Source organism: Cricetulus griseus, chromosome 5 (assembly GCF_003668045.3).
Source record: "Cricetulus griseus strain 17A/GY chromosome 5, alternate assembly CriGri-PICRH-1.0, whole genome shotgun sequence".
Taxonomy (NCBI): Eukaryota; Metazoa; Chordata; class Mammalia; order Rodentia; family Cricetidae; genus Cricetulus; species Cricetulus griseus.
This window is the reverse complement of record NC_048598.1, coordinates 133,303,768-133,323,205: the sequence shown is the minus strand read 5'-3', so window position 1 is coordinate 133,323,205 and position 19,438 is coordinate 133,303,768. Positions and strand designations below refer to the sequence as shown.

Here is a 19,438-nt window from a genome sequence, read left to right as displayed (position 1 = left end):
CTTACCTTGTTAATAAGTAGTTTTGGTTAAGAAAAAAAATCGAATTGCTAAGCTTAGGGGAGTTAAGAAACAGGGACCTAGTCATAAGAACAACTGTACCTGGTTGGCACTGGGAATGGCTAACAGCTAATGCTTGAGTGGTTTCTGCTCCCAGTTTTGTATTTTTCAAATAAAGGGAGGCATTCAGAAAAAGGGGTAGGGAAATAGGAAAGATTGAATGCAGTCATATTAAGTTTGCAGCAATCAGCTAGAGAAAGCTAATTTTGGAATAAGCACATCAACAGAGCCACATATTTCTTCACTCAGCATAAAACTGGATATTCCTCTACAAGTCGCCAGATAAGGTGGTCCCTGAATGCAGTTCTCCTGATTACCTACAGTCCAGGATATGGAATACTATTAATAGCTAGCATCCATGTATGTGTTTAGCATGTCACTGGCTCTGTTACACAGATGCTCTCTGAACCTCCACAGCTGCCCTTTGAGTGGGCACTCCTTTTGCCACTGTGCCTAAAGGAAGTTGAGGCACCCACAGATTTCAGTGGGTGTAGCCAAGAAGTGCTGAGGCTAGGATTTGAACCCAAGTCCTCTTGTGTTGCTTAGTTCTCACCAGCCACTCACCCTGCACTGTTGCTCGTATTCATTTCTCATCTGCACCAACCTCTCTTCTTGAAGAAAGAATTCAGCACTGCTAGGGTCAAGGTCACCAAACTAGAAAGGACAAAGAAACAAAGCTGTCATTTTTCCCAAGGGCCCTTCTTTGACCTATCACATTCCAAAGATCCAGCTTCTGGTGTCACCCGAGCTCCCAGATATGACAGGAATGTGGCATTTGAGCAGAGACACCAGCAACCGGAAGAGGAGGAGAACATCCAAGAGCGAGATGCATTCTGCTAGGGCTGGGAGCCCTTCTCAGTGCCAAGCAATGTGTCCCCTCACAGCCACTACTCTAAATTATATCCTGAGAAGTCACAACTTCCTGTAGGTATCCAAACAGTTCCCTAATAAAAATGTTCTTGGCAATGCCTCTGCCCTTTTGGGTGAGTGACATTTTGGGCAACTCATCAGGAAGTCGGAAGTAGGCAGCGCTACCTTTTCTGCTAACACATTTTCCAGATTGTGCTGAAGTTTGTTGGTCAGGGACTCGTACTCTGCCAACTTCGCTGCGTTTTCCAGAAGCTCATTTTCCAGGCGATGGTTTTCCTTGAGAAATTTGGTAAAATAAACATGACACAAGTCAGAAATCAGAACAGTTTTAACACTCTTATATGAAGTATAAACCAAGGCTTGAGATTAAGATCCTGAAAGCTGGAGAAAGCCGGAAACAAAACAATTATTAAGAGGTTGACACCTAGCTCATGATCTGAAAGTCTGGTTTTAAAGAAAACCTTATCAAATTGTGCTGCCCCCCCCCTTAGCTACTAACAGGCCCATGAGGATATTGAACATTTGGGATACATCTAGAACCAATGGAGACATACACTTTCAGAGGGAAATACACACTGGGTCCGAGCAGCAAGCTACAAAAATAGAAGACAGCGCAAAGTGACTTGTGCTCACTGGTTCCATTTCAAAATAACAATTCCTTGTAGACACTGAATTAAGTGACTTGAAGTTAATTCACTTTTTTAAAAAGGATATTATTTTTAATATGAAAATTTTACTTTAACAGCAGTACATGTTTTTTTGTTTTGTTTTGTTTTTAAAGAAAGTACATATATGGCCTTATTTTCTTTCTATACTGCATTACAGTGGAGTATTTTAAATGACATATTCTCGGTGAATTTTTGAACATAAGAAATCAATTATAAATACCTTTTCTAGGGCAGCATGAGCTGGTTCAGTGGGTAAAGACACTCACCCGCCACCAAGTCTGACAAATTGAGTTGATGCCTAAGACCCATGTGGAGGAAAGTGACAACTGACTCCTGAAGGTTGTCCTCTGGCCTCCACATGCTCATGTCATTGTGTGCCCCCACCAAACAAGTCAATATTAAAAAGAGACATCTTATCTACTTATAGCAAGAGACTCAGAAGAACTATAAAGAGAGTAAATCCAAAATCAATTTTAATTAATGGGCATTACAGTTTATAGCAAATTTATAGATAGTTTTGGTTTAAGGAAATAGAAGTTATACATAAAGGGATCATAACTGATATGTATGTATAAGCAAATTATAATAAAATAACACACCAACTGAAACTCACAGACCTTTTTCTCCATTAAAAAGAAAGAGACCTTTCACAGTACATTTTAGAAAGATTTCACCCATATTTGCTTAAAAAAAAAAAAAAGGAATACAGACTTGCCATTTGACATATTTTCTTCTCCAGTGTTAAGGGCTAATTGGAAGAATGTTATTTTCCAAGTACATTTTGCCAAAAGAATACAGAGCCAGTATATTTTTAATGTATTCTAGTTCACACTCTCACATAGCAATATGGAGTTTTAAAAAAATGTACTTAAAGCACTAAAAAAAAATAGTTGGGGGAGAATAGTAGTGTATGCCTTTAATCCTAGCACTCAAGAGACAGAGGCAGGCGGATCTCTGTGAGTTCGAGTCCAGCCTGGTCTACAGAGTGACAGCCAGATCAACCAGGGCTCCACAAAGAAACCCTGTCTCGGAAAACAAAACAAACAACAACAGCATAATACTACCTTCTCCTAAAATGCCAACTCTATTATTTTAATCTCTGAAAGAATAGCCACACTTAGAGGCTGAACTGATAGGAGCAAACCCTGCATTCCAGACACTACTGCTGCCCTGGACACCAAATCACATACTGCCACTGAGCACAAGGGACAATGCGGACCACAGGAGGAAGGCCAGGGCAGGGAGGGGCAGTACAAACAGCTACAAAAGTAGAGGTACAATCTCTTGACAACAAGAAAGGAGTGGTAACGGGAATGGGAAGGTGATGCAGCCTGTGGTGTTGGGGTCACGGCAAAAAGCATAAATGAAGAGCAGAGAGCTCCTGGAAGATGCGGTGAGACCAGGACACTGGGAGTAGCAGGCAGGAGCTGAGGTTAGAGCATCCTGGCAGTGCCCTTGACAGCTAAACCAAAGGTACCAACACGTTTGTACCCTTTTTTAGTAAGCTCGCTCTGATGGATGCATGGAGGAAAAGGACTGTTGAGGGCACACATTATCACCTGAAGGGCTGTGGTGAGTTTGGAGCCTAATGCAAGGCTGGGGAAATGCAGAGGAAGGGGTTTGTCTAAGAGGTGTTTCAGAGCACCAACGTGACTTAAAAGTGGTAATGAGGAAGGATGGCTGGGAACTTTAACTTCAGGGACATACAGCAAGTCAGGAGACAGCAGAGACTGGCATTGTTGTGTGGACCTGAGGGGCCCCTCATCATAGCAACAGCAGCAGACATTTCCCCCGTACTGGTGGTTCTGCGGACACCTTACTTTTTTGTTGTTGTTGTTTTGTTTTTTGGTTTTTCAAGACAGGGTTTTTCTGTGGCTTTGGAGGATGCCCTGGAACTAGCTCTTGTAGACCAGGCTGGTCTCGAACTCACAGAGATCCCCCTGCCTCTGCCTCCCTAGTGCTGGGATTAAAGGCATGCGCCACCAACACCCGGCTTGTGCCACCACTGCCCGGCTTCGGACACCTTACTTATACCATCTGAGATGCTAACCACACCATGGTAAGGAGAAAGAGCTATTCTGTCTGTGCTCATCCATACATTAGGAAACAGGCTTGAGGAACTTCCTTCCCCAAGGCTTTCCTGTGGGTACCAGAGGCCCAGCACAATACTATCTGGGATGAGAGTCCAGAAAAGAGAAGGGTAGTTTTCTCCACTGGGGCAGAGGGAGGAAGGGATGATCACAAGAGGAAAGTCATGTTTGAAGGCACAGATGATGAGGAGGGAGGACAGGTAGGATGAAGACAGGCTTATGGAGTAGCTATGGGACCGAGGATGTCAGCCAGGTCCCACCCAGTTCTGAGGAGCAGCTGTAAAGGCAATGGGAAGGATAAACTACATACATTGACACCATCCACATATCAGACCCTGGGCCTCCTGCAGTCCGAAGTGCTAGCAAAGCCACCACCGTGTCCTGGCCACGACAGTGAGAACCTTTGGGTTAGCCCTATGCAGACTTGTGCTGGTAGAGAGCAGGAGCATTCTGTGTGGTACCCAGCCTGGACCCAGGCCACAGAGCTAACGGACAGCCTACCTTCAGGGAGAGGGCAAGGCGGTCCCGGATGTAGTTCTCCTCCGTTTTGGCTTTTTCAATTTCCCGCTCCAGCTCCGCCCGCTGCTTGCTCACTTGCTGCAGGATCTGCTCCCTCTCTTGGCGGAGTTCATTCTTTAAGGCTGCTATGCGCTCCTTGTATTCCTCATCCAGTTTCCTGTGACAAAGGGCAAGTCAATAGGTGGCCTTTAGATCCCCCGGAGGGACAGTACATGAAGGCTCCAAAACTGCAGAGGGAGGTGCAGATTCAGAAAGCACATTGAGACAATGCCTAAAGTGTCCTACCTTCCCAGAGGCTGGGCTACACCCCTGCAGTCAGATGTGACCCCTAGCTTTGTTCACACCCTGCTCTGAGTGGGGGTGGAGGGGACAATGGGGGTTCCGAGAGATGGGGAAGGACCCTGACCATGTCCACTGGCTATACCTGAGGTTGCATTCATTCCTCCGTTCAATGGCTGCATGGTGATCGTCGACCTCTGAAGCCATCAGAGACTTGAGCTTCTCTGCCTTGTCCAGGTCCGACCGGAGCTTCTCTTTCTCTCTGACCACTTGGTCAACTCGTTCCCTAGAATTAGAAATCAAGTGAATTAGTAGGAGGCTGTTTCTAAGCTACCAGGAGACCCAAGAAAGCTCTCATCTGGCTCACTTCAAAACAAACACAAAACCAAGACAACCAAAACCTTCCCCAAACAAAAATGCCATCCATGGTTCCCTTCAAAAGCTCCAGCCAATTGGAACCCCAGGTGGCTTCCCCTAGGCTGAGGAGGTTGACTGTTTAATATTTAGATATGAAGGACAGCCACACTGTGGACAGGAAAAGACACCAGATGATGCCGATGTGGGAGACAAGTTGTCAAGGGAATGGACCAAGCAAACCTTCTGCTCAACTTACAACAAATGCCGGATCTCAGCCTTGAAGCTGGCCAGAGCTGCCTGGTGGATGCCGTTCTTGGTAACCAAAAGTTCATTTTCAAGAGCCAGCGTCAATTCTGTCAGGTTGACATTTCCATCCAGGCTGAAATCCAAGGCCTGGGAATCAGAATACAACAGAGTTAAAACAAAGGACGAGCCCCACTTTCAAAGAGCAGAAAGTGTGAAGGCTGTATAAATGCAGACTGAAGCCAGCCTAGAGACCAGGAAAGTCCCTCTCAGGACAGCTTCATCTAGATCATAGGTTTCCTACGGAAACCAAACTTGTAGTTCATGAAATCCCACCTGACATTATAAACAAGCACAGTAATGAAATTCAAACTCCGCCAACAGAAGATTGGTTAAGAGCTTTCTTATGTCAATAATTTGAGATTAAAAAACAAAGCATGGACCTACTCAGCCACAGGAAACATTAAGTCATTCAAGGATAATCAAGTCAAATGACTTTCAAAAGATAAAGTGACACCCCCTTCCTGGGATTGCCAGTTTAGCTGCCACACCTTCAGGATCTCCTGGCTGTTTTCAATGCCTTCTTCCTGCCAGGCATCCAGGATCCTCTCTACAGACGCCTGGCCCATCCCATCATCCAAGCAGGAGAAGACCCGGAAGCCAATGGTGCTTGTCATCGCTGACGAGGTTGTGGTCCGCCGTCCACTCTCATCAAATGACTGAAGAAGGAAAAGGGTCTTAAGCACACTAAGGTGGGCCCCAGAAAGTCAGCTGGATACTGGTTAAGACTGAGACTGCCGGTCCTGGCAGAATTTAGTTTACACAGCTGGGGGTGGAAGTGGGGAAGCCATGATGTGCCTTTGATGTGTGGTTCCCAGTGAGCCAAGCCTACAAGCTTATCAGAAAGAACTGCGCTGGGAGAGTTGGCCCTAGATGAGATGCAGGTCTACTTGATGCCAGGGTTCCTCTACCCCACACTGTCATCAGGAGGCCTAATTAGTGGCTCTCACACACTGTAATTTACAGCAATTACTCAAACCATCCTTCCCTTTTCACATTTCAACGTCTTTCACATTCTCTAGAATACCTTTTCCTGGGGCTGGAGAGATGGCTCACAGATAAGAGCACTGGCTGTTATCCCAGAGGACCTGGGTTTAATTCCAAGCACCCACATGACAGCTCACATCTGTCTGTAACTCCAGACGGGGAATCTGACACCCTCACACTAGTGCATATAAAATTAAATAAATTATTTTTTTAAAAAAAGAATACTTTTTTTTCAGGGCTGGAGAGATGGCTCAGAGGATAAGAGAACTGCCTGCTCTTCCAGATGTTCTGAGTTCAATTCCCAGCAACCACATGGTGGCTCACAATTCTCTGTAATGAGATCTGGCACACTATGTGACCTGTAGGCCTACATGTAGGCAGAACATTGTATACATAATAAATAAATAAATCTTAAAAAAAAGAATACTTTTTTCTTCTTGATATTTTGCTTTAGATAGAATTACTAAATGGGTTTTACACACAGATTTCGATAGAAACTATTCTGTTGATTCTTCTTTCCTAAGACAGGTCTCACTATGTAGCCCCCGCTAACCTCCAGCTTGCATTGCTGCTCTTGCCTCTGCCTCCCTGGAGCTGGGATTGCAGGTGTGCACCACCACACCTGGCTCTGCCACTGATCACTTACCTGCATAGAGAGATGTCGCTTTAGTTGTCTGTAGGGAGTAGATGCTGATGGTGCGAGCGATTTCCCAGTTTTAAACAGACCATAGAAAAAGTCTTCCACACTCATTGTACCATCAGGATCGAGACTGAGAAAGACTTCCTCCAACATCTAGGGAAGAGCAAGCCCTTGTTTTACACGCAGACAAACACCACATGCACAATGTACTTCTGGCCCGTAGAAATCCATCCCACTGTGGACTCTAAGACTCCAGACATAATTCTGTCTCCAGTCACATTTAAAAGAATTCCCTCTCCAGAAATGATGTCCTTCCTCAAACAAAAGTCCATTTTTATCATCTCCATAATATTATACAGTTTAGCAATCAACTTTTCTCCCTCTCACTCATCTTTCTAGGACAGGCAGCCTTAAATGTCACTGGTATTATTATTATAAATTAAAAAAAACTTAATACATACAGCTCATAATCCTAACAAGATGTTAGCTGGATATTTATTATGCCTTCAAAATGTGGTAGTTCTAAGTGATTGATATCTGACTCATATTGAAATTTTCAGATTGTCATGTGTGATGACGGTTAGTGCTAATGTTAACTTGACAGGATTTGGAATAACAGGAGAGGCTCCTGGGGCATGTCTGTGTGTGTGTGTGTGTGTGTGTGTGTGTGTGTGTGTGTGTGTGTGTGTGTGTGTATGTGTGTGGGGTGGCGGGGGGGGGGGAGGGGGGTATCTTGACTGCATTAACTGAACTGGGAAGCTCTGCCCATTGTGGCTGGGATCCTGGGCAATCCAAATGGAGAAAGTAAGCTGAGTGGCAGTGCACATTCATTCATTACCTGTTCCTGATTATGAATGTTATATGACCAACTGATTGAGTCCCTGCTGCTCTAACTTCCACGCCATGATGGAAGTTTGCATGATGAAGCAGAATAACCCTGTTCTGGTTTGAATGAGAATGGCCCCCACAGGCTTGATTCACAGTGGAAATTTTTAGGAAGGATTAGGAGGTGTGATCTTATAGGAAGAGGTGTGTTACTGGGGTTGGGCTTTGAGATTGCAAAAGCCCACCTCAGGTATAGTCTTCTTCCCTCTCTGCCTGATGCCTGCAGATTGGAATATAGGCTCTCAGCTACTGTTCCAGTTCTACGCCTGCCTCCTGCTGCCATGCTCTCTGCCATGATGATCATGGACTCACCCTCTGAAACTGTAACCAAGCCCCCAATTAAATGCTTCTATGAGTTGTCTTGGTCATGGTGTTTTGTCATGGCAATAGAACAGTAACTAAGATAAAGCCCTTTCTCCCTTAAGTGCCCCCCCCACGTGTCTTTCCAGAATGTTCTATTACAGCAATAGGAAAAGAAACTCAAATAGCATGCTAACACCGCCAATTTGGTCTGGGACAGATTGCATTGATATTCCTTGGAACATGTTAAAATTGCATTTTAATGTGTTAGTCCAGGAACGAGCAAGACTGGTTGAGAATGATCTTGTGTGTGTGCAAAAGGAGGATCTCAGTATACTGAAAGATGAAGGAATTTTGACTCTCCATTTTGCACTCTCTGTTGGCCATCATCTAATTTTCATCATGTAACAGGAACAGGAAGGCTGGACCACAGCCCACGTGGTCAGAGGGACGGTTTGTTTATTAGTCCCACAGGAATGGGAGAGAGGAAAGGGTGGTATGAATCACAGAAACCACAGGCAGGAGGAAAGGCACAGGCCTCCTACTGAGATTCTCTTCACTCTGTGTGACGAAAGTTTATTATGGAACAGGCCTCCGGGAACAGAGCAGAGGCCACTCAGAGATCTTACAATGCCCACTGCTGTAGTATGCTAAGGGAGGGGCTGGAGACTGCACTGCTAACAGGCTCCCACATGCTGTCCAGGCCACCGAGAAGTAAGAAGACAATATGCTAATGAATTTTATCTCAAAGGCTTTTTCCCAATTCACAGGAGACATATGTTTCATTTGGGAGAGGATTCTGAGACAAGGAAACTTTTCTGGAAGATGAAAATCTGTGGAAGAAATAACAGGTTCTATAACTGATCTTGTGATCAGTGCCATGTAAGATGGGAGGCTCAGGCTGCCAAAAGCCTTCAACTTTCCTGTCTCATTCTCACCAATCAAAAGAACTAGATCCTAGAGGAAGTGGCTCTGAGGACCATCCAACCAGAAATGTCCATGAAATCCAGACATACTGCTTGACCTTGGCCAAATTAGTGCAGTTTCTAGGTAGCCCGAACACTCATCACTTAACTTTATTTTCAGTCAGAGCTCAGGGTGAGAAGTGGTGGGTAAAAGGGTGTGAATTTAGAAATGGATGGATGGTCAGGACTGGACTCAAGAGAATGCTGGTTACATGAGCAACTGAGGTGCCTGCCCTCTTTGGGAACAGGGATCCCATCTAGAACAAGGACATTTTCATTGCCACACTGGCCACATCTGTGGGTGGCTGACTTCTCTGTGTGTAGGGTGAGAAACATGCACCAGAATAGGGTCCAGGAACTGGGACACCCACAGGGGCCTGGAAGATATGAGTGACCGAGGCACAGAGGCTTGCTTCCACCATCAGAAAGCAAGTGATGAGGACTAAGCTAGCTGAGCACACGGCTGCCTGTGGTCTCCAAAGACGATGTCTGTGGCTTGCTATTACAAAACTTCCAATTTCAAAGACTGTGCCTCGAAGTTCAACTTTAAAATACTGCACCCATCAAACGAAGTCACCCTTGGGTTTGAAGTGCTTGGCTCCGGGGAGCAAGTCTGCAAGCCCTGCCCTCTTCACTGTCCTCACTAACAGAAAGTGAGGTGTGAGTGACAGCCAGAGAACAAACCTAGTTCCCTCTCATAAAAACGGGGTGTCAGTGATCTCACTGGCTTCATTTACAAAAAGGCTGACAGAGTTCAAACTGCTTTCAGGTGTAAAATTCCAGGATCCCAAGTCCTACGCTAATAACACCAGCTTGGACTTCACTCCAGTTTCGAGCTAAGGACTCAAAGTGCAGACATCTCCTGACTCCTCGTGGTGGGAGGGGGTGGAAACACTGAGCAGGAACACGCTGGTTCTGTGAGCAATGCCTTCCTAGTCTGCATAGCACAGGGAAAGAACTGAAAGTGCCGTCTGCCATCTCAGGTTTTAGGAGGGCCCAGCAAAGAAAAGCAAGCCAGCTCCTTGTGAGCGGCTGTGGTTTATATTCCAAGGATTGTTCTCAGATCTACAATTCAAGTTTGTGCAATGTCTCTCGACTTGAAAACAAAAACAAAACAAAAAACAACCTAAGGCTCTTTGTACCGCATTGGTTCAGAAATTAGGACAATTAATTTGATTTTATGACTCAATAACCACTGTTGAAAAACAAATGAGCACTGGGATATTATAAAGGTTGTCAGGGGACTTATGTAATCTCATTGGATGAGAAAAAGAAAAAAAATCAAAATCCAAACTTTTCTGCAAGTCAGGCTAGTTGGCAACCTTTATTTAACATGTTACCACTTTCCCCTACGGAGGCAGCCAGCGTGGTGTCAAATATCATTAGAATCAGGGATTCTGGAGCAGTGTCTGTTCTAGCTCTAACCTCTAGCTACCTAACCTCTAGCTCCTCCTAATCTTTATGTGTAGCTTTTTGAAAGACATGTCTTAGAATTTCTGTGCTTCATGACTGCCCACATACTAATCCTAGTGATCTTCTCTCGATTCTTCAGAAAAACATGAAGTAGAATCTTAACACCAAGAGCTCTCTGGGGGCTTCAAAACTCTCCCTGCTTTCAAAACCACCAGCCTACCCGACCCCATTTCCTCATGGTCAGAACCGGGCTGTTCTGCACAGCCGAGGCTCCCTACACACTGGTATGCAAATTTCAAACCATGGCTGCTGAAGCTGCCTGTCCCATTCACCACTCAGTCCACCTCAGGGCCCAGCAATGACACTGAATTCTTTCCAAAACTGAAAACTCAGCAGCTTGGCCATCAAAATGCTCTAACTCCAGTCTGTGACGCTCCCTAATTCTTCCTCCATGTTTCCCCACATTTTACTCCTTTGGTTGCTGCTTCTACAACTATTTGCTGGCAGTGTTGAACTTGTCTGGCCATCTCAGATGAGGTAACACACACAGTAGGGGACCATATTATATATTCAGGAAGCTCAGCCACATCAGCTTTGGTTTCTGCCACACAACATGACTTCCCAAAGCCAAAAAGAGTGTACAAGTAGAATGTCTTCCTAGGAAAAAAGAATGCTGTGCCAACCCCCCCCCCCCAATCAGAACAAAGTGCTGGGTTTACCGCTCCATCCACATTCTGTAATCCGTACTGTTCGCAGATGGAAACCAGCTTCTTCCGGTTCAGGTGACCATCTCGAGTGATCCCCAGATCTTCACAAACCTCTTGCAGTTTCTCTTCTATCCAGTCTTGGGGAGGGCAAGACCCACTGTGTGATGCATTCAGGTCATCTGGGTTCCAAAACCTTAGCTGACCTAAAATCAAAGCATATATTGTGTTGTCTCCAAAGGCACAGGGATGGTGCCTGTTAGAGAAAACGTACCTTTGGAAAATAATTCTTTCAATTGGTTTTTAAGCTTTTGCATGTATGAGTGTTTGGCTTGCATGTATGTCTATGTACCACATGCATATAGTGCTCATGGAGGGATTAGAGTTGCAGATGGTTATGAGCCATCAGGTGGTATTGGGAATCGAACCTGGGTCCTCTGAAAGATCAACTAGTACTTTTTTCTTTTTCTTTTTTTTTCTTTTTTTTTTTTTTTTTTTTTTGGTTTTTTGAGACAGGGTTTCTCTGTGTAGCTTTGGAGCCTATCCTGGCACTCGCTCTGGAGACCAGGCTGGCCTCGAACTCACAAAGATCTGCCTGCCTCTGCCTCCCGCCTCCCGAGTGCTGGGATTAAAGGCATGCGCCACCAACGCCCAGCATCAACTAGTACTCTTAACTGCTGAACCAGCCTCCAAATATATATTATATGAGACAACTATAAATGTTCATCTTGCTTTGATTTGGTACTGAAGTCCCATTATAAATTGGAGGTGCTCTGGGACAGACATCCATGAGAAAGGAACATTATCTCACATAAATATACACAAGGTCAAATGCCTCTACTGAGGCTTCCAGAATCTTTTATTTCTGTTTCCTTTCTGGTCTAAGCATTATAGCATCTTTTCCTGGGAAGGAAGCAATCATAACGAGCCTGTTAAGGTTCATTTATTCCCTGAATTTCCCTGACCCACAGAAACCCAAGCATGCAACTTGAAAGAAAACCTGGCAAGCTGCAAGTTTGTTAGTATCCGTAGATGAAGGATAAGATCTGCTTAAAGACAGGATCCAACTACTTACTGAAACACCAGGACTATTTAACCTGCATTTAGCATCCCTGCTTCTAAGTTGGCGGTGTAAACGTGAGACAGCCCATGAAGTCATCACTTAGACACGGGGTAATTATGGGCGCTATTTTATGTACCTGGAAGAACCATGGAGGGCTGAAAGGAGTACTTAGTGTCATTCCTGCTGCTTATTGACAGAAATTAAACCCATTACTGTCCTGTTAGTCCAGGTTGGAGAGCCAGAGAACACATTGTTTTAATTATACTTAACTACAGCTCATCTGGGGGTTCAGCAGAAAAGCAAGCTGCTGAACCACAGTGCCATCTGGTGGCCACGGGATTAATGTGTTCAAGAGTGTGATAAATACTAGAAGCTTGCAAAGGATGTACTCGATAGGCTACTATTTATGTTGAGGATGTTCACAAATTCCTTTGAGACTCTGAACAGAGTGTAACTGGTCTGTAAGGGGGCTGCTACATATTAGATGCTGTGGTGGTTTGAATGAAAATGGCCCCCCAAAGGCCATAGGCGTGGCACTATTAGGAGGCATGGCCTTGTTGGAAGAGGTGTGACTTTGTTGGAGGAGGTGTGTCACTAGGGAGTGGGCTTTAAGGTCTCAGAAGCTCAAGCCTGGCCAGTGTCATTGTTACTCCCTGCTGCCTTCAGATCCAGATGTAGAACTAGCAGCTACCTCTCCAGCAGCACGTCTGCCGCCGCCATGCTTCCTGTCATGGTGATAACGGACTAAACATCTGAACTGTGAGGCAGCAACAATGAAATGTTTTCCTTTGTAAGAGTTGCCATGGTCATGGTGTCTCCTCACAGCAACAGAAACCCTAAGAAGTCCTCTTTCACACAATATTAATAGCTAGGATTGGAAGAGTCACTTGGAAATGTTCTTTGTTTTTTTCCTGGTGCTGTTGGTCCTAATGCTAATGCTCAGCTAGCTTCCAGGGCAAGAAGCAGGACACTGGCTGCGGAGTGTTTTGGCCATAGCAGCCGGGACCTTCCCTCCTCAGCAGCCCCAACCCACCCCAGTGCTCTCTCTTACCTTTTGCCTCATACTCCTCACTGTGCTGCGTCTTCCAGTGCTGAGGAAGGCAAGAGACAATTAGTGTACATTTGAACCCAGCTTCCAGACCAATTACTCTCTGGCTCTAAAATCAGACTGTGGGCTGGTCACGTGACTTTAGCCTTTGTACCTCTGTGGGCTCTTTTTAGTTAACCAGACAAACCAATCAAGAGGTTGAAACCACTCAACGGTGGTAGTGCCCACCTTTAATCCCAGCAGAGGTAGGTGGATCTCTGTGAGTTCAAGGCCAGCCTGGTCTTCAGAGATGGCTAGCACTGTTATACAGTGAACCCCTGTCTCAAAAAACCAAAAAAACAAAAGAAAAAAAAAAGCCAAACAAACAAACAAACAAACAAAAAGAGGTTGAAACCTCTTTAAATAGACTGTTCTTTGCAGACTTTGCCAGCACTGGCACAAAGTGCTGTCTTTGCAGGTCACTAGGGCGTTGTCATTTTCAACGTTACTTCAACAACACAACCTATTACAGCCCATTGAACCACCGCAAGTAAACATTCAGGGTTTACCAACCAGCAAATTTTTGTTCTTCAGTAAGTACATACTGGGCACTCACCTACATGCTACGTCTTGGGAGTACAACTAAGAGCAGAACACACATATTTGTTGTCTAAAAAAATACATATATGGAAGAGGGGGCAGAAAGATTGTTGGAGCCAGAGCATCCAGGAGTTTCCTGTGAGATTGCGTCTCCTAGTAATGTCAGAAGCTACACCCATTGAGTCTCACCAATATGATTGCCTAAAGATGAGAGGAGCAAGGAGGACACCAATGGGCATGCCAAAGTGGGTGGGGCCGCAACCCTACACAAAGAACTGCAGACAACTATGGAATGCTGAGAACAGAAGAAAATACTTCCCCAGGAAAGAGCACACCAAGCGGTTACCCAACACCTGAAAATACACATATGAGTGACAGCCTATAGACTGGGCAGGTTACAATTAGAATATCTATGAATAGATATTGATATATGCATGGAACGATAACTAATGGAAGAGACCATGCATGAATTTAGAGAACAAGGGGGTACGGTATAATGGGAGGGCTTGGAGTGAGAAAAGGGAAGGGAGAAATGTAATGATATTACAATCTCAAAAGGCACATATACTAATGAAGGCACAGGGACCAGAAAAGGAGGAAGATGTGATGGTTCTGGAGTCAGACTTGGAAGATGAGGGTGGACTTCCTAAAAGCAGCAATGGCTAAACTGAGCCCTGAGGGTCACCTGCACCAGAGAGCAAAGGGAACTAGAGGAGTCATTAATATTTGCTGAAGTAAGAACAAGTCTGGTGTGCTTATCGATGAGAGCAGATACAGACGCAGTCCACACAGTTAGACTGGAAAGTTGAATGTGACAGGAATTTACCTGAATAGACTGCTATAGCCCCTTCTTATGCTAAGGCTCCAGGGAGCCTCCTCCGAGGTCAGTTCATGTGGATTTTGTACTGGTAACCACCCGTTCACCCCAAGTCAGGGTCAAATCCAGCCCCTGCTCCACTGGCCAAGTTCTGTGTCAATCATCCTTGGACCAGCTGTCACATGTAGTTCCTCAGCAGCTTTGGTTGTCCTGCAAATGGTTTGGGTTTCTCAATCAAGCTGCCTCTTGCTTGCATCCCACAGGGAGGTTCTACACGGGGGAGGGAAGTCCAGCTGAGAAAAGAGGCCTCATTTTTTCAGAACTAGGCTGCTATCTTAGCAAACAACTGTAATCCACAGATGTGGTGGCCCATGCCTATAAATGCTAGCACTCAGGAGGCAGAAATAAGTTTTGTGTAAGCCTAGGCTTCGTATTAGCTACAGGAAGACTGGTCTATTTGGGAGGACAGTGAGAGGGGCAAATAAGAGCAAAGCATAATGATGTATATGAATGGAACCCATTTCTTTGTAAACCAGACAAAAAAACAAATTAAAAAATTAAAGGGGGTAGAAAACCAGATACGATTTTATGAATAAAGTTGCCTTTTATACCAAGTAACCAGCCTGTTCTCTGGGATGATTGATCTGCAAAATGCTAGTTGATTTTAGACTCCTAAAATAAACACAGCAGGAAGATGGGCCCAATTAACTCCTGTCTGAGGAGACTGGATTCCTCACGGCAGATGGTGTGTCACGCAAAATGCTTACATCAAACATCGTCTTTCAGTAGTTCAAGTTGACATGACTTAACATTCTTGTAGGCAACCTCGACACGTCTACTCCATTCCCCACACTCACTCATTGTTTTAGTCACCTGAAAGAATCCACTTAAGGATGGAAGGGTTTGTTTCAACCGACAGCTCCAGATGGCACAGTCCATCAAAGAAGGGAATGTATGACACAGGAAACAGCCAGACACACTGTGTTCCCAGTCAGGAAGCAGGGAGCAATGGATGCTTCAGTTCATGCCACGGTCCCGCTCATGGAATGGGGCTGCCCACAGTTAATGTAGATCCCCCCACTTTAAATAACCTGATCTAGATATCCCTCATGGGTATGCCCACAGGCTTGTCTCCAAGTGATTCTAGATCCCATCAAGTCATCAATATTAACCATTACACTCATGGTAGTTATCGCCTCTTCATTGAGGGACAAGTGTCTACTAAGATTCACAACTCTGCATTTCATAGAGATCCTAAAGATGCCACAGACTTGTAGTGAGATATCCACCCTGCCCTCACCTGGAGCGTTGACACACAGGTGCGCATGTGAAGGAGAGTGAGTTTAAGGTCTGGGGTTGGGGCAAGTGGCTCTCTCTTGCATCCGGTCAGATCACAGGGAACAGCCTGTGCGAATCCTGAGAGCCAGAACCTGTGGCGGCCATCTGCTTTTCGTGTAAGTGACTTCTCCCCAAAATAAATTATATTTAACTTATATTTGAGCCTAGTCCTATGAGTTATTATCAGTGCCTCCGCACAGACTCAGCTAAGCTGAAACCTCAAAGTGAAATCCTGAAACAACATTCTTACTAAGCTGAAGACTGCCAAAGGCCATGTCTTAGGATAAGTAAGTAATCTGTAGCCCATTAAGACCATAACTGAAAGTGACTAATGGACAAGGTATCGCTGGGATGAACTGGTGGGGCAGGTGACTTCTCCTTGTTTTCTTGTGGTTATAATTTCATCAGCTCATTTGCCTACACTTCTAGATAAAGATGGAGCTCTGAGCTGGTAGAAGTGTGTGGCCTGGAAGCAGGGAGTAGCAGTCAACAGTCCATGGATGTCCTCACTTTCTGATCAGAATTAGACTGCTACTATATATAAAGTTTCAAATCGGTAGAGGAAGGCCCACTAATAAAAAGTGTCCTGCCTCCCAACAGACTGGGTCAAATGCTCACTTTATTTGGCACCTGAAATTATGCAAATTCACTAGTCAGCATCTAAGTATCCAAAACTCAAACCCACTAAATCAACCTACAATATATTAAATGAAGTTTATGACCTCTGACCCATGGGTTCAAATGGAACTACAAGTTGTTCATGACTTTTTTAAGCAGTAGACACTGATAGGGGAAACATTTTCATTGAGCTCAAACCATAAAAAGCCTCTGCAGGGATACAGCATCTTAGAACAAAAACGAAACAGCAACACCCAGCTTCAGAAAGTCTTTGGCAACAATCTCTAAGGTGACAGGTCTCTCACATTTGCTCATGTATTTCCCCATGCATGTTACAATAATGAGAGAAAGCATTTGAAGAACAAAGACCCTCCCACAGTTTCTAATGTTTCACATGTTGACAGTCAGGGTAGCTGTTTCCACCACTTGTCCATCACTGTTCAGGATAGCCCCTGCCTGCTCATTTCTTTCTCCATTTCTCACCCTAACTACTGGAAGGCTCAATATGGAGGCTAGTGCACAGATTTGGGGGCAGACTGCCTGGTAGTGAATCCCAACTTACTGTGATGTTAACCCTATGTAAGTTGCTTGCCCTCTTTGGCCTTAGTTTATCTATCTGTAAAATGGGGGAAAAAAGAAGTAGTCTGAATTTACTGAGGGAAATGCCAAGTACTTAGCATTGTGGCTGGCACATAAGCACTATAAAGTCTTGTTAGTTTTGTGGGGGACCTCTGTATGCAATACATATTAAATTTGTGTTTGTGGAATTCTTTTCATGTGTGTATGCAAAATCAAATCATTCATTTGGGTATATCTCTGTGCCTTTTTCAAAAGGGATTACATATATATATATATATATATATATATATATATATATATATTTACATGTTCATGTGTGTCTGTGTCGGATATACACAAGTGTGATCAGAAAAAGGTGTCAGATCTCCTGGAGTTAGAGTTACAGGCAGTTATCAGCAGCCTGACACGGTTGCCAAGAACTGAATTGACAGTGGGCTAGGGGGTGGGAGTGTTCTCTGCAAGAACAGGACTCTAACCACTGAGTGCCAGCAGAGATGCTCAGGATACAGATGGCAACTCACCTCAGCACCACCTCACAACAGAATGGTTCACTCAATACCACACAAGGTCACAGGAGCTAAAACTGAGCTCATAATCATCATTACTGAACTGTTATTATTGAATTGTCTAAGTATTTAAGTTATAGCTCCCATTCCCACCAAGACTGTAGTCTGAAGCAGCCCTGTTTATGTGTGACTGGCAGCAATGTTCACAGAAATTATATTTTCATAATGAAAATGGCATTATGTACCAAAATAAATATATACACACTTCTCAACCCAATAATTTAATTTGCTATCTAAAGGAAATTTAAAAAAAAAAAACAGAAAGAGGAAGCTATGTGCACAAATAGGCATATTGAGGTACTTTTATAACAATAAAGTCCTTAAAATGACTTAAATATTCAACAATGGGGCATAAAGTATAATGATACAACATTATGTAGTCACTAAAAGCAATTAAAAAACAATGTAGAAACATGGAAAAACATTTTAATAAATATTAAATGAAAAAGCATAACAAAAAATGTAATCTATGCTATGATTATTGCTGGCAGCAAATATTTATATAACCAGACAAAGACCAGAAGGAAATAGATAATAAAAACAAGACACATTTTAGTTGAGGGGAAAAACACGTTTTAGTAGGAGGAAAAACTCTATTCTCCCTGCTGTTATAAATGATCTTCTGTAGTATTAACCCATTGAGTCTCACTGTTCCTTGTCACTGCCCCAGTCCTCAATGACTTGGCTGCAGTGACTTGGGGTTCTCCCCCTTTGGTAAGTCACCTTGTGCAGCAGACCGTGGTGGGCACAGGCTTGGAGGGAAGCCAGGCTTCCCTGGCAGGCAAATGCTAGGGATGCCTCCTGAGCTCAGTAGAGCGTGAGACCATCAGAGACCCTCAGCCTCAGCTAAGACCTGCTGTGGGGACAACAACCATCCTGAGGTGCAGTCCTGAGATAGTCCAATACTGGGCTTGCCAGGGTCACTGCACTGGTGCTCATAGCATGTCTGATTGCCTTCACAAGACCAGCTCGCTTAAGACCAGTCTTGAGACCTCCAACATTCCATCATGGAGGGACAGGAGCTCACATGGCCCCATCCTTCCCGAGTCTTTGCAGGCAGTTAATGGTTGCTGGGGGTGGGAAAAATGTTTTCTTCAATGGTATAGCCAGACACTGGTCAGTGTCCACATTCACATAAATAACTCCTTCTGTAAGCAACCTGAATTAAACACAGGGAATCACCAACAAAGATGTGACAGTAAAAGGGGGGGAGGATTAGGATAAGGGATCAGCAGTGAATATAATCAGAACACATTGTATACATGTATGCAGATATCTGAATGAAACCCATTATTATGTACAATATATGCTAGTAGAGAATGAAAGGATAGCCCAACCTTTCATTTAAAAGCCCAAACGGCTTTTAAACCTCAGGCATTGGTTTCTCATCATCTCATGATGGCCGGCAGGGTGAGGGATAACAAGCAAAGCTGAACTCTGGGTGACAGCCTCCCCAGAATCCTTCCTTGGTCTCTGGGAAGAAGCTCTGATGGAGCTGGGGCCATCCTCGGGGAGGCAGCGAATTCACCCTAATGGCTGCATCTCATTCCAGGATCACCTCTGCCAGACTAGAGTTTTTTTCACCGTGACATGTCCAGAGCTCTGCCTCTCCCTAGTCTTAAGAAGGGTCTGTTCCTTTAAGAGGGAGAGAAGCACATGGAAGCTGAATGTTTGTTTTTAAATTGCAGCCTGAGGGGGTGGGGTGGAAAGGGAAGAAGATTCAATTCATTCACACTTCATTTATTTTCATTCTTATTGCCTGGAGCCAGTGAGTCCAATTAAAAAGCTGGGGG

General features: G+C 44.5%; 1 protein-coding gene across 8 annotated transcripts in view; it reads right to left on the bottom strand.

Moving 5' to 3' along the window:
- The window catches only part of Nin (ninein), a 106,072-nt gene that overhangs the window by 40,776 nt on the left and 45,858 nt on the right, over window positions 1–19,438 (bottom strand). For all 8 annotated transcript variants that reach the window (XM_027418183.2, XM_027418182.2, XM_027418184.2 and 5 more), the window contains 9 exons: window positions 13,152–13,191; window positions 11,053–11,243; window positions 6,777–6,923; window positions 5,635–5,802; window positions 5,097–5,233; window positions 4,629–4,769; window positions 4,187–4,361; window positions 1,093–1,203; window positions 622–711 (listed from right to left, as the gene is read on the bottom strand). In XM_027418183.2, the coding sequence (XP_027273984.1) occupies window positions 622–711; window positions 1,093–1,203; window positions 4,187–4,361; window positions 4,629–4,769; window positions 5,097–5,233; window positions 5,635–5,802; window positions 6,777–6,923; window positions 11,053–11,243; window positions 13,152–13,191 (1,200 nt within the window). The remainder of the gene's footprint in view (window positions 1–621; window positions 712–1,092; window positions 1,204–4,186; window positions 4,362–4,628; window positions 4,770–5,096; window positions 5,234–5,634; window positions 5,803–6,776; window positions 6,924–11,052; window positions 11,244–13,151; window positions 13,192–19,438) is intronic.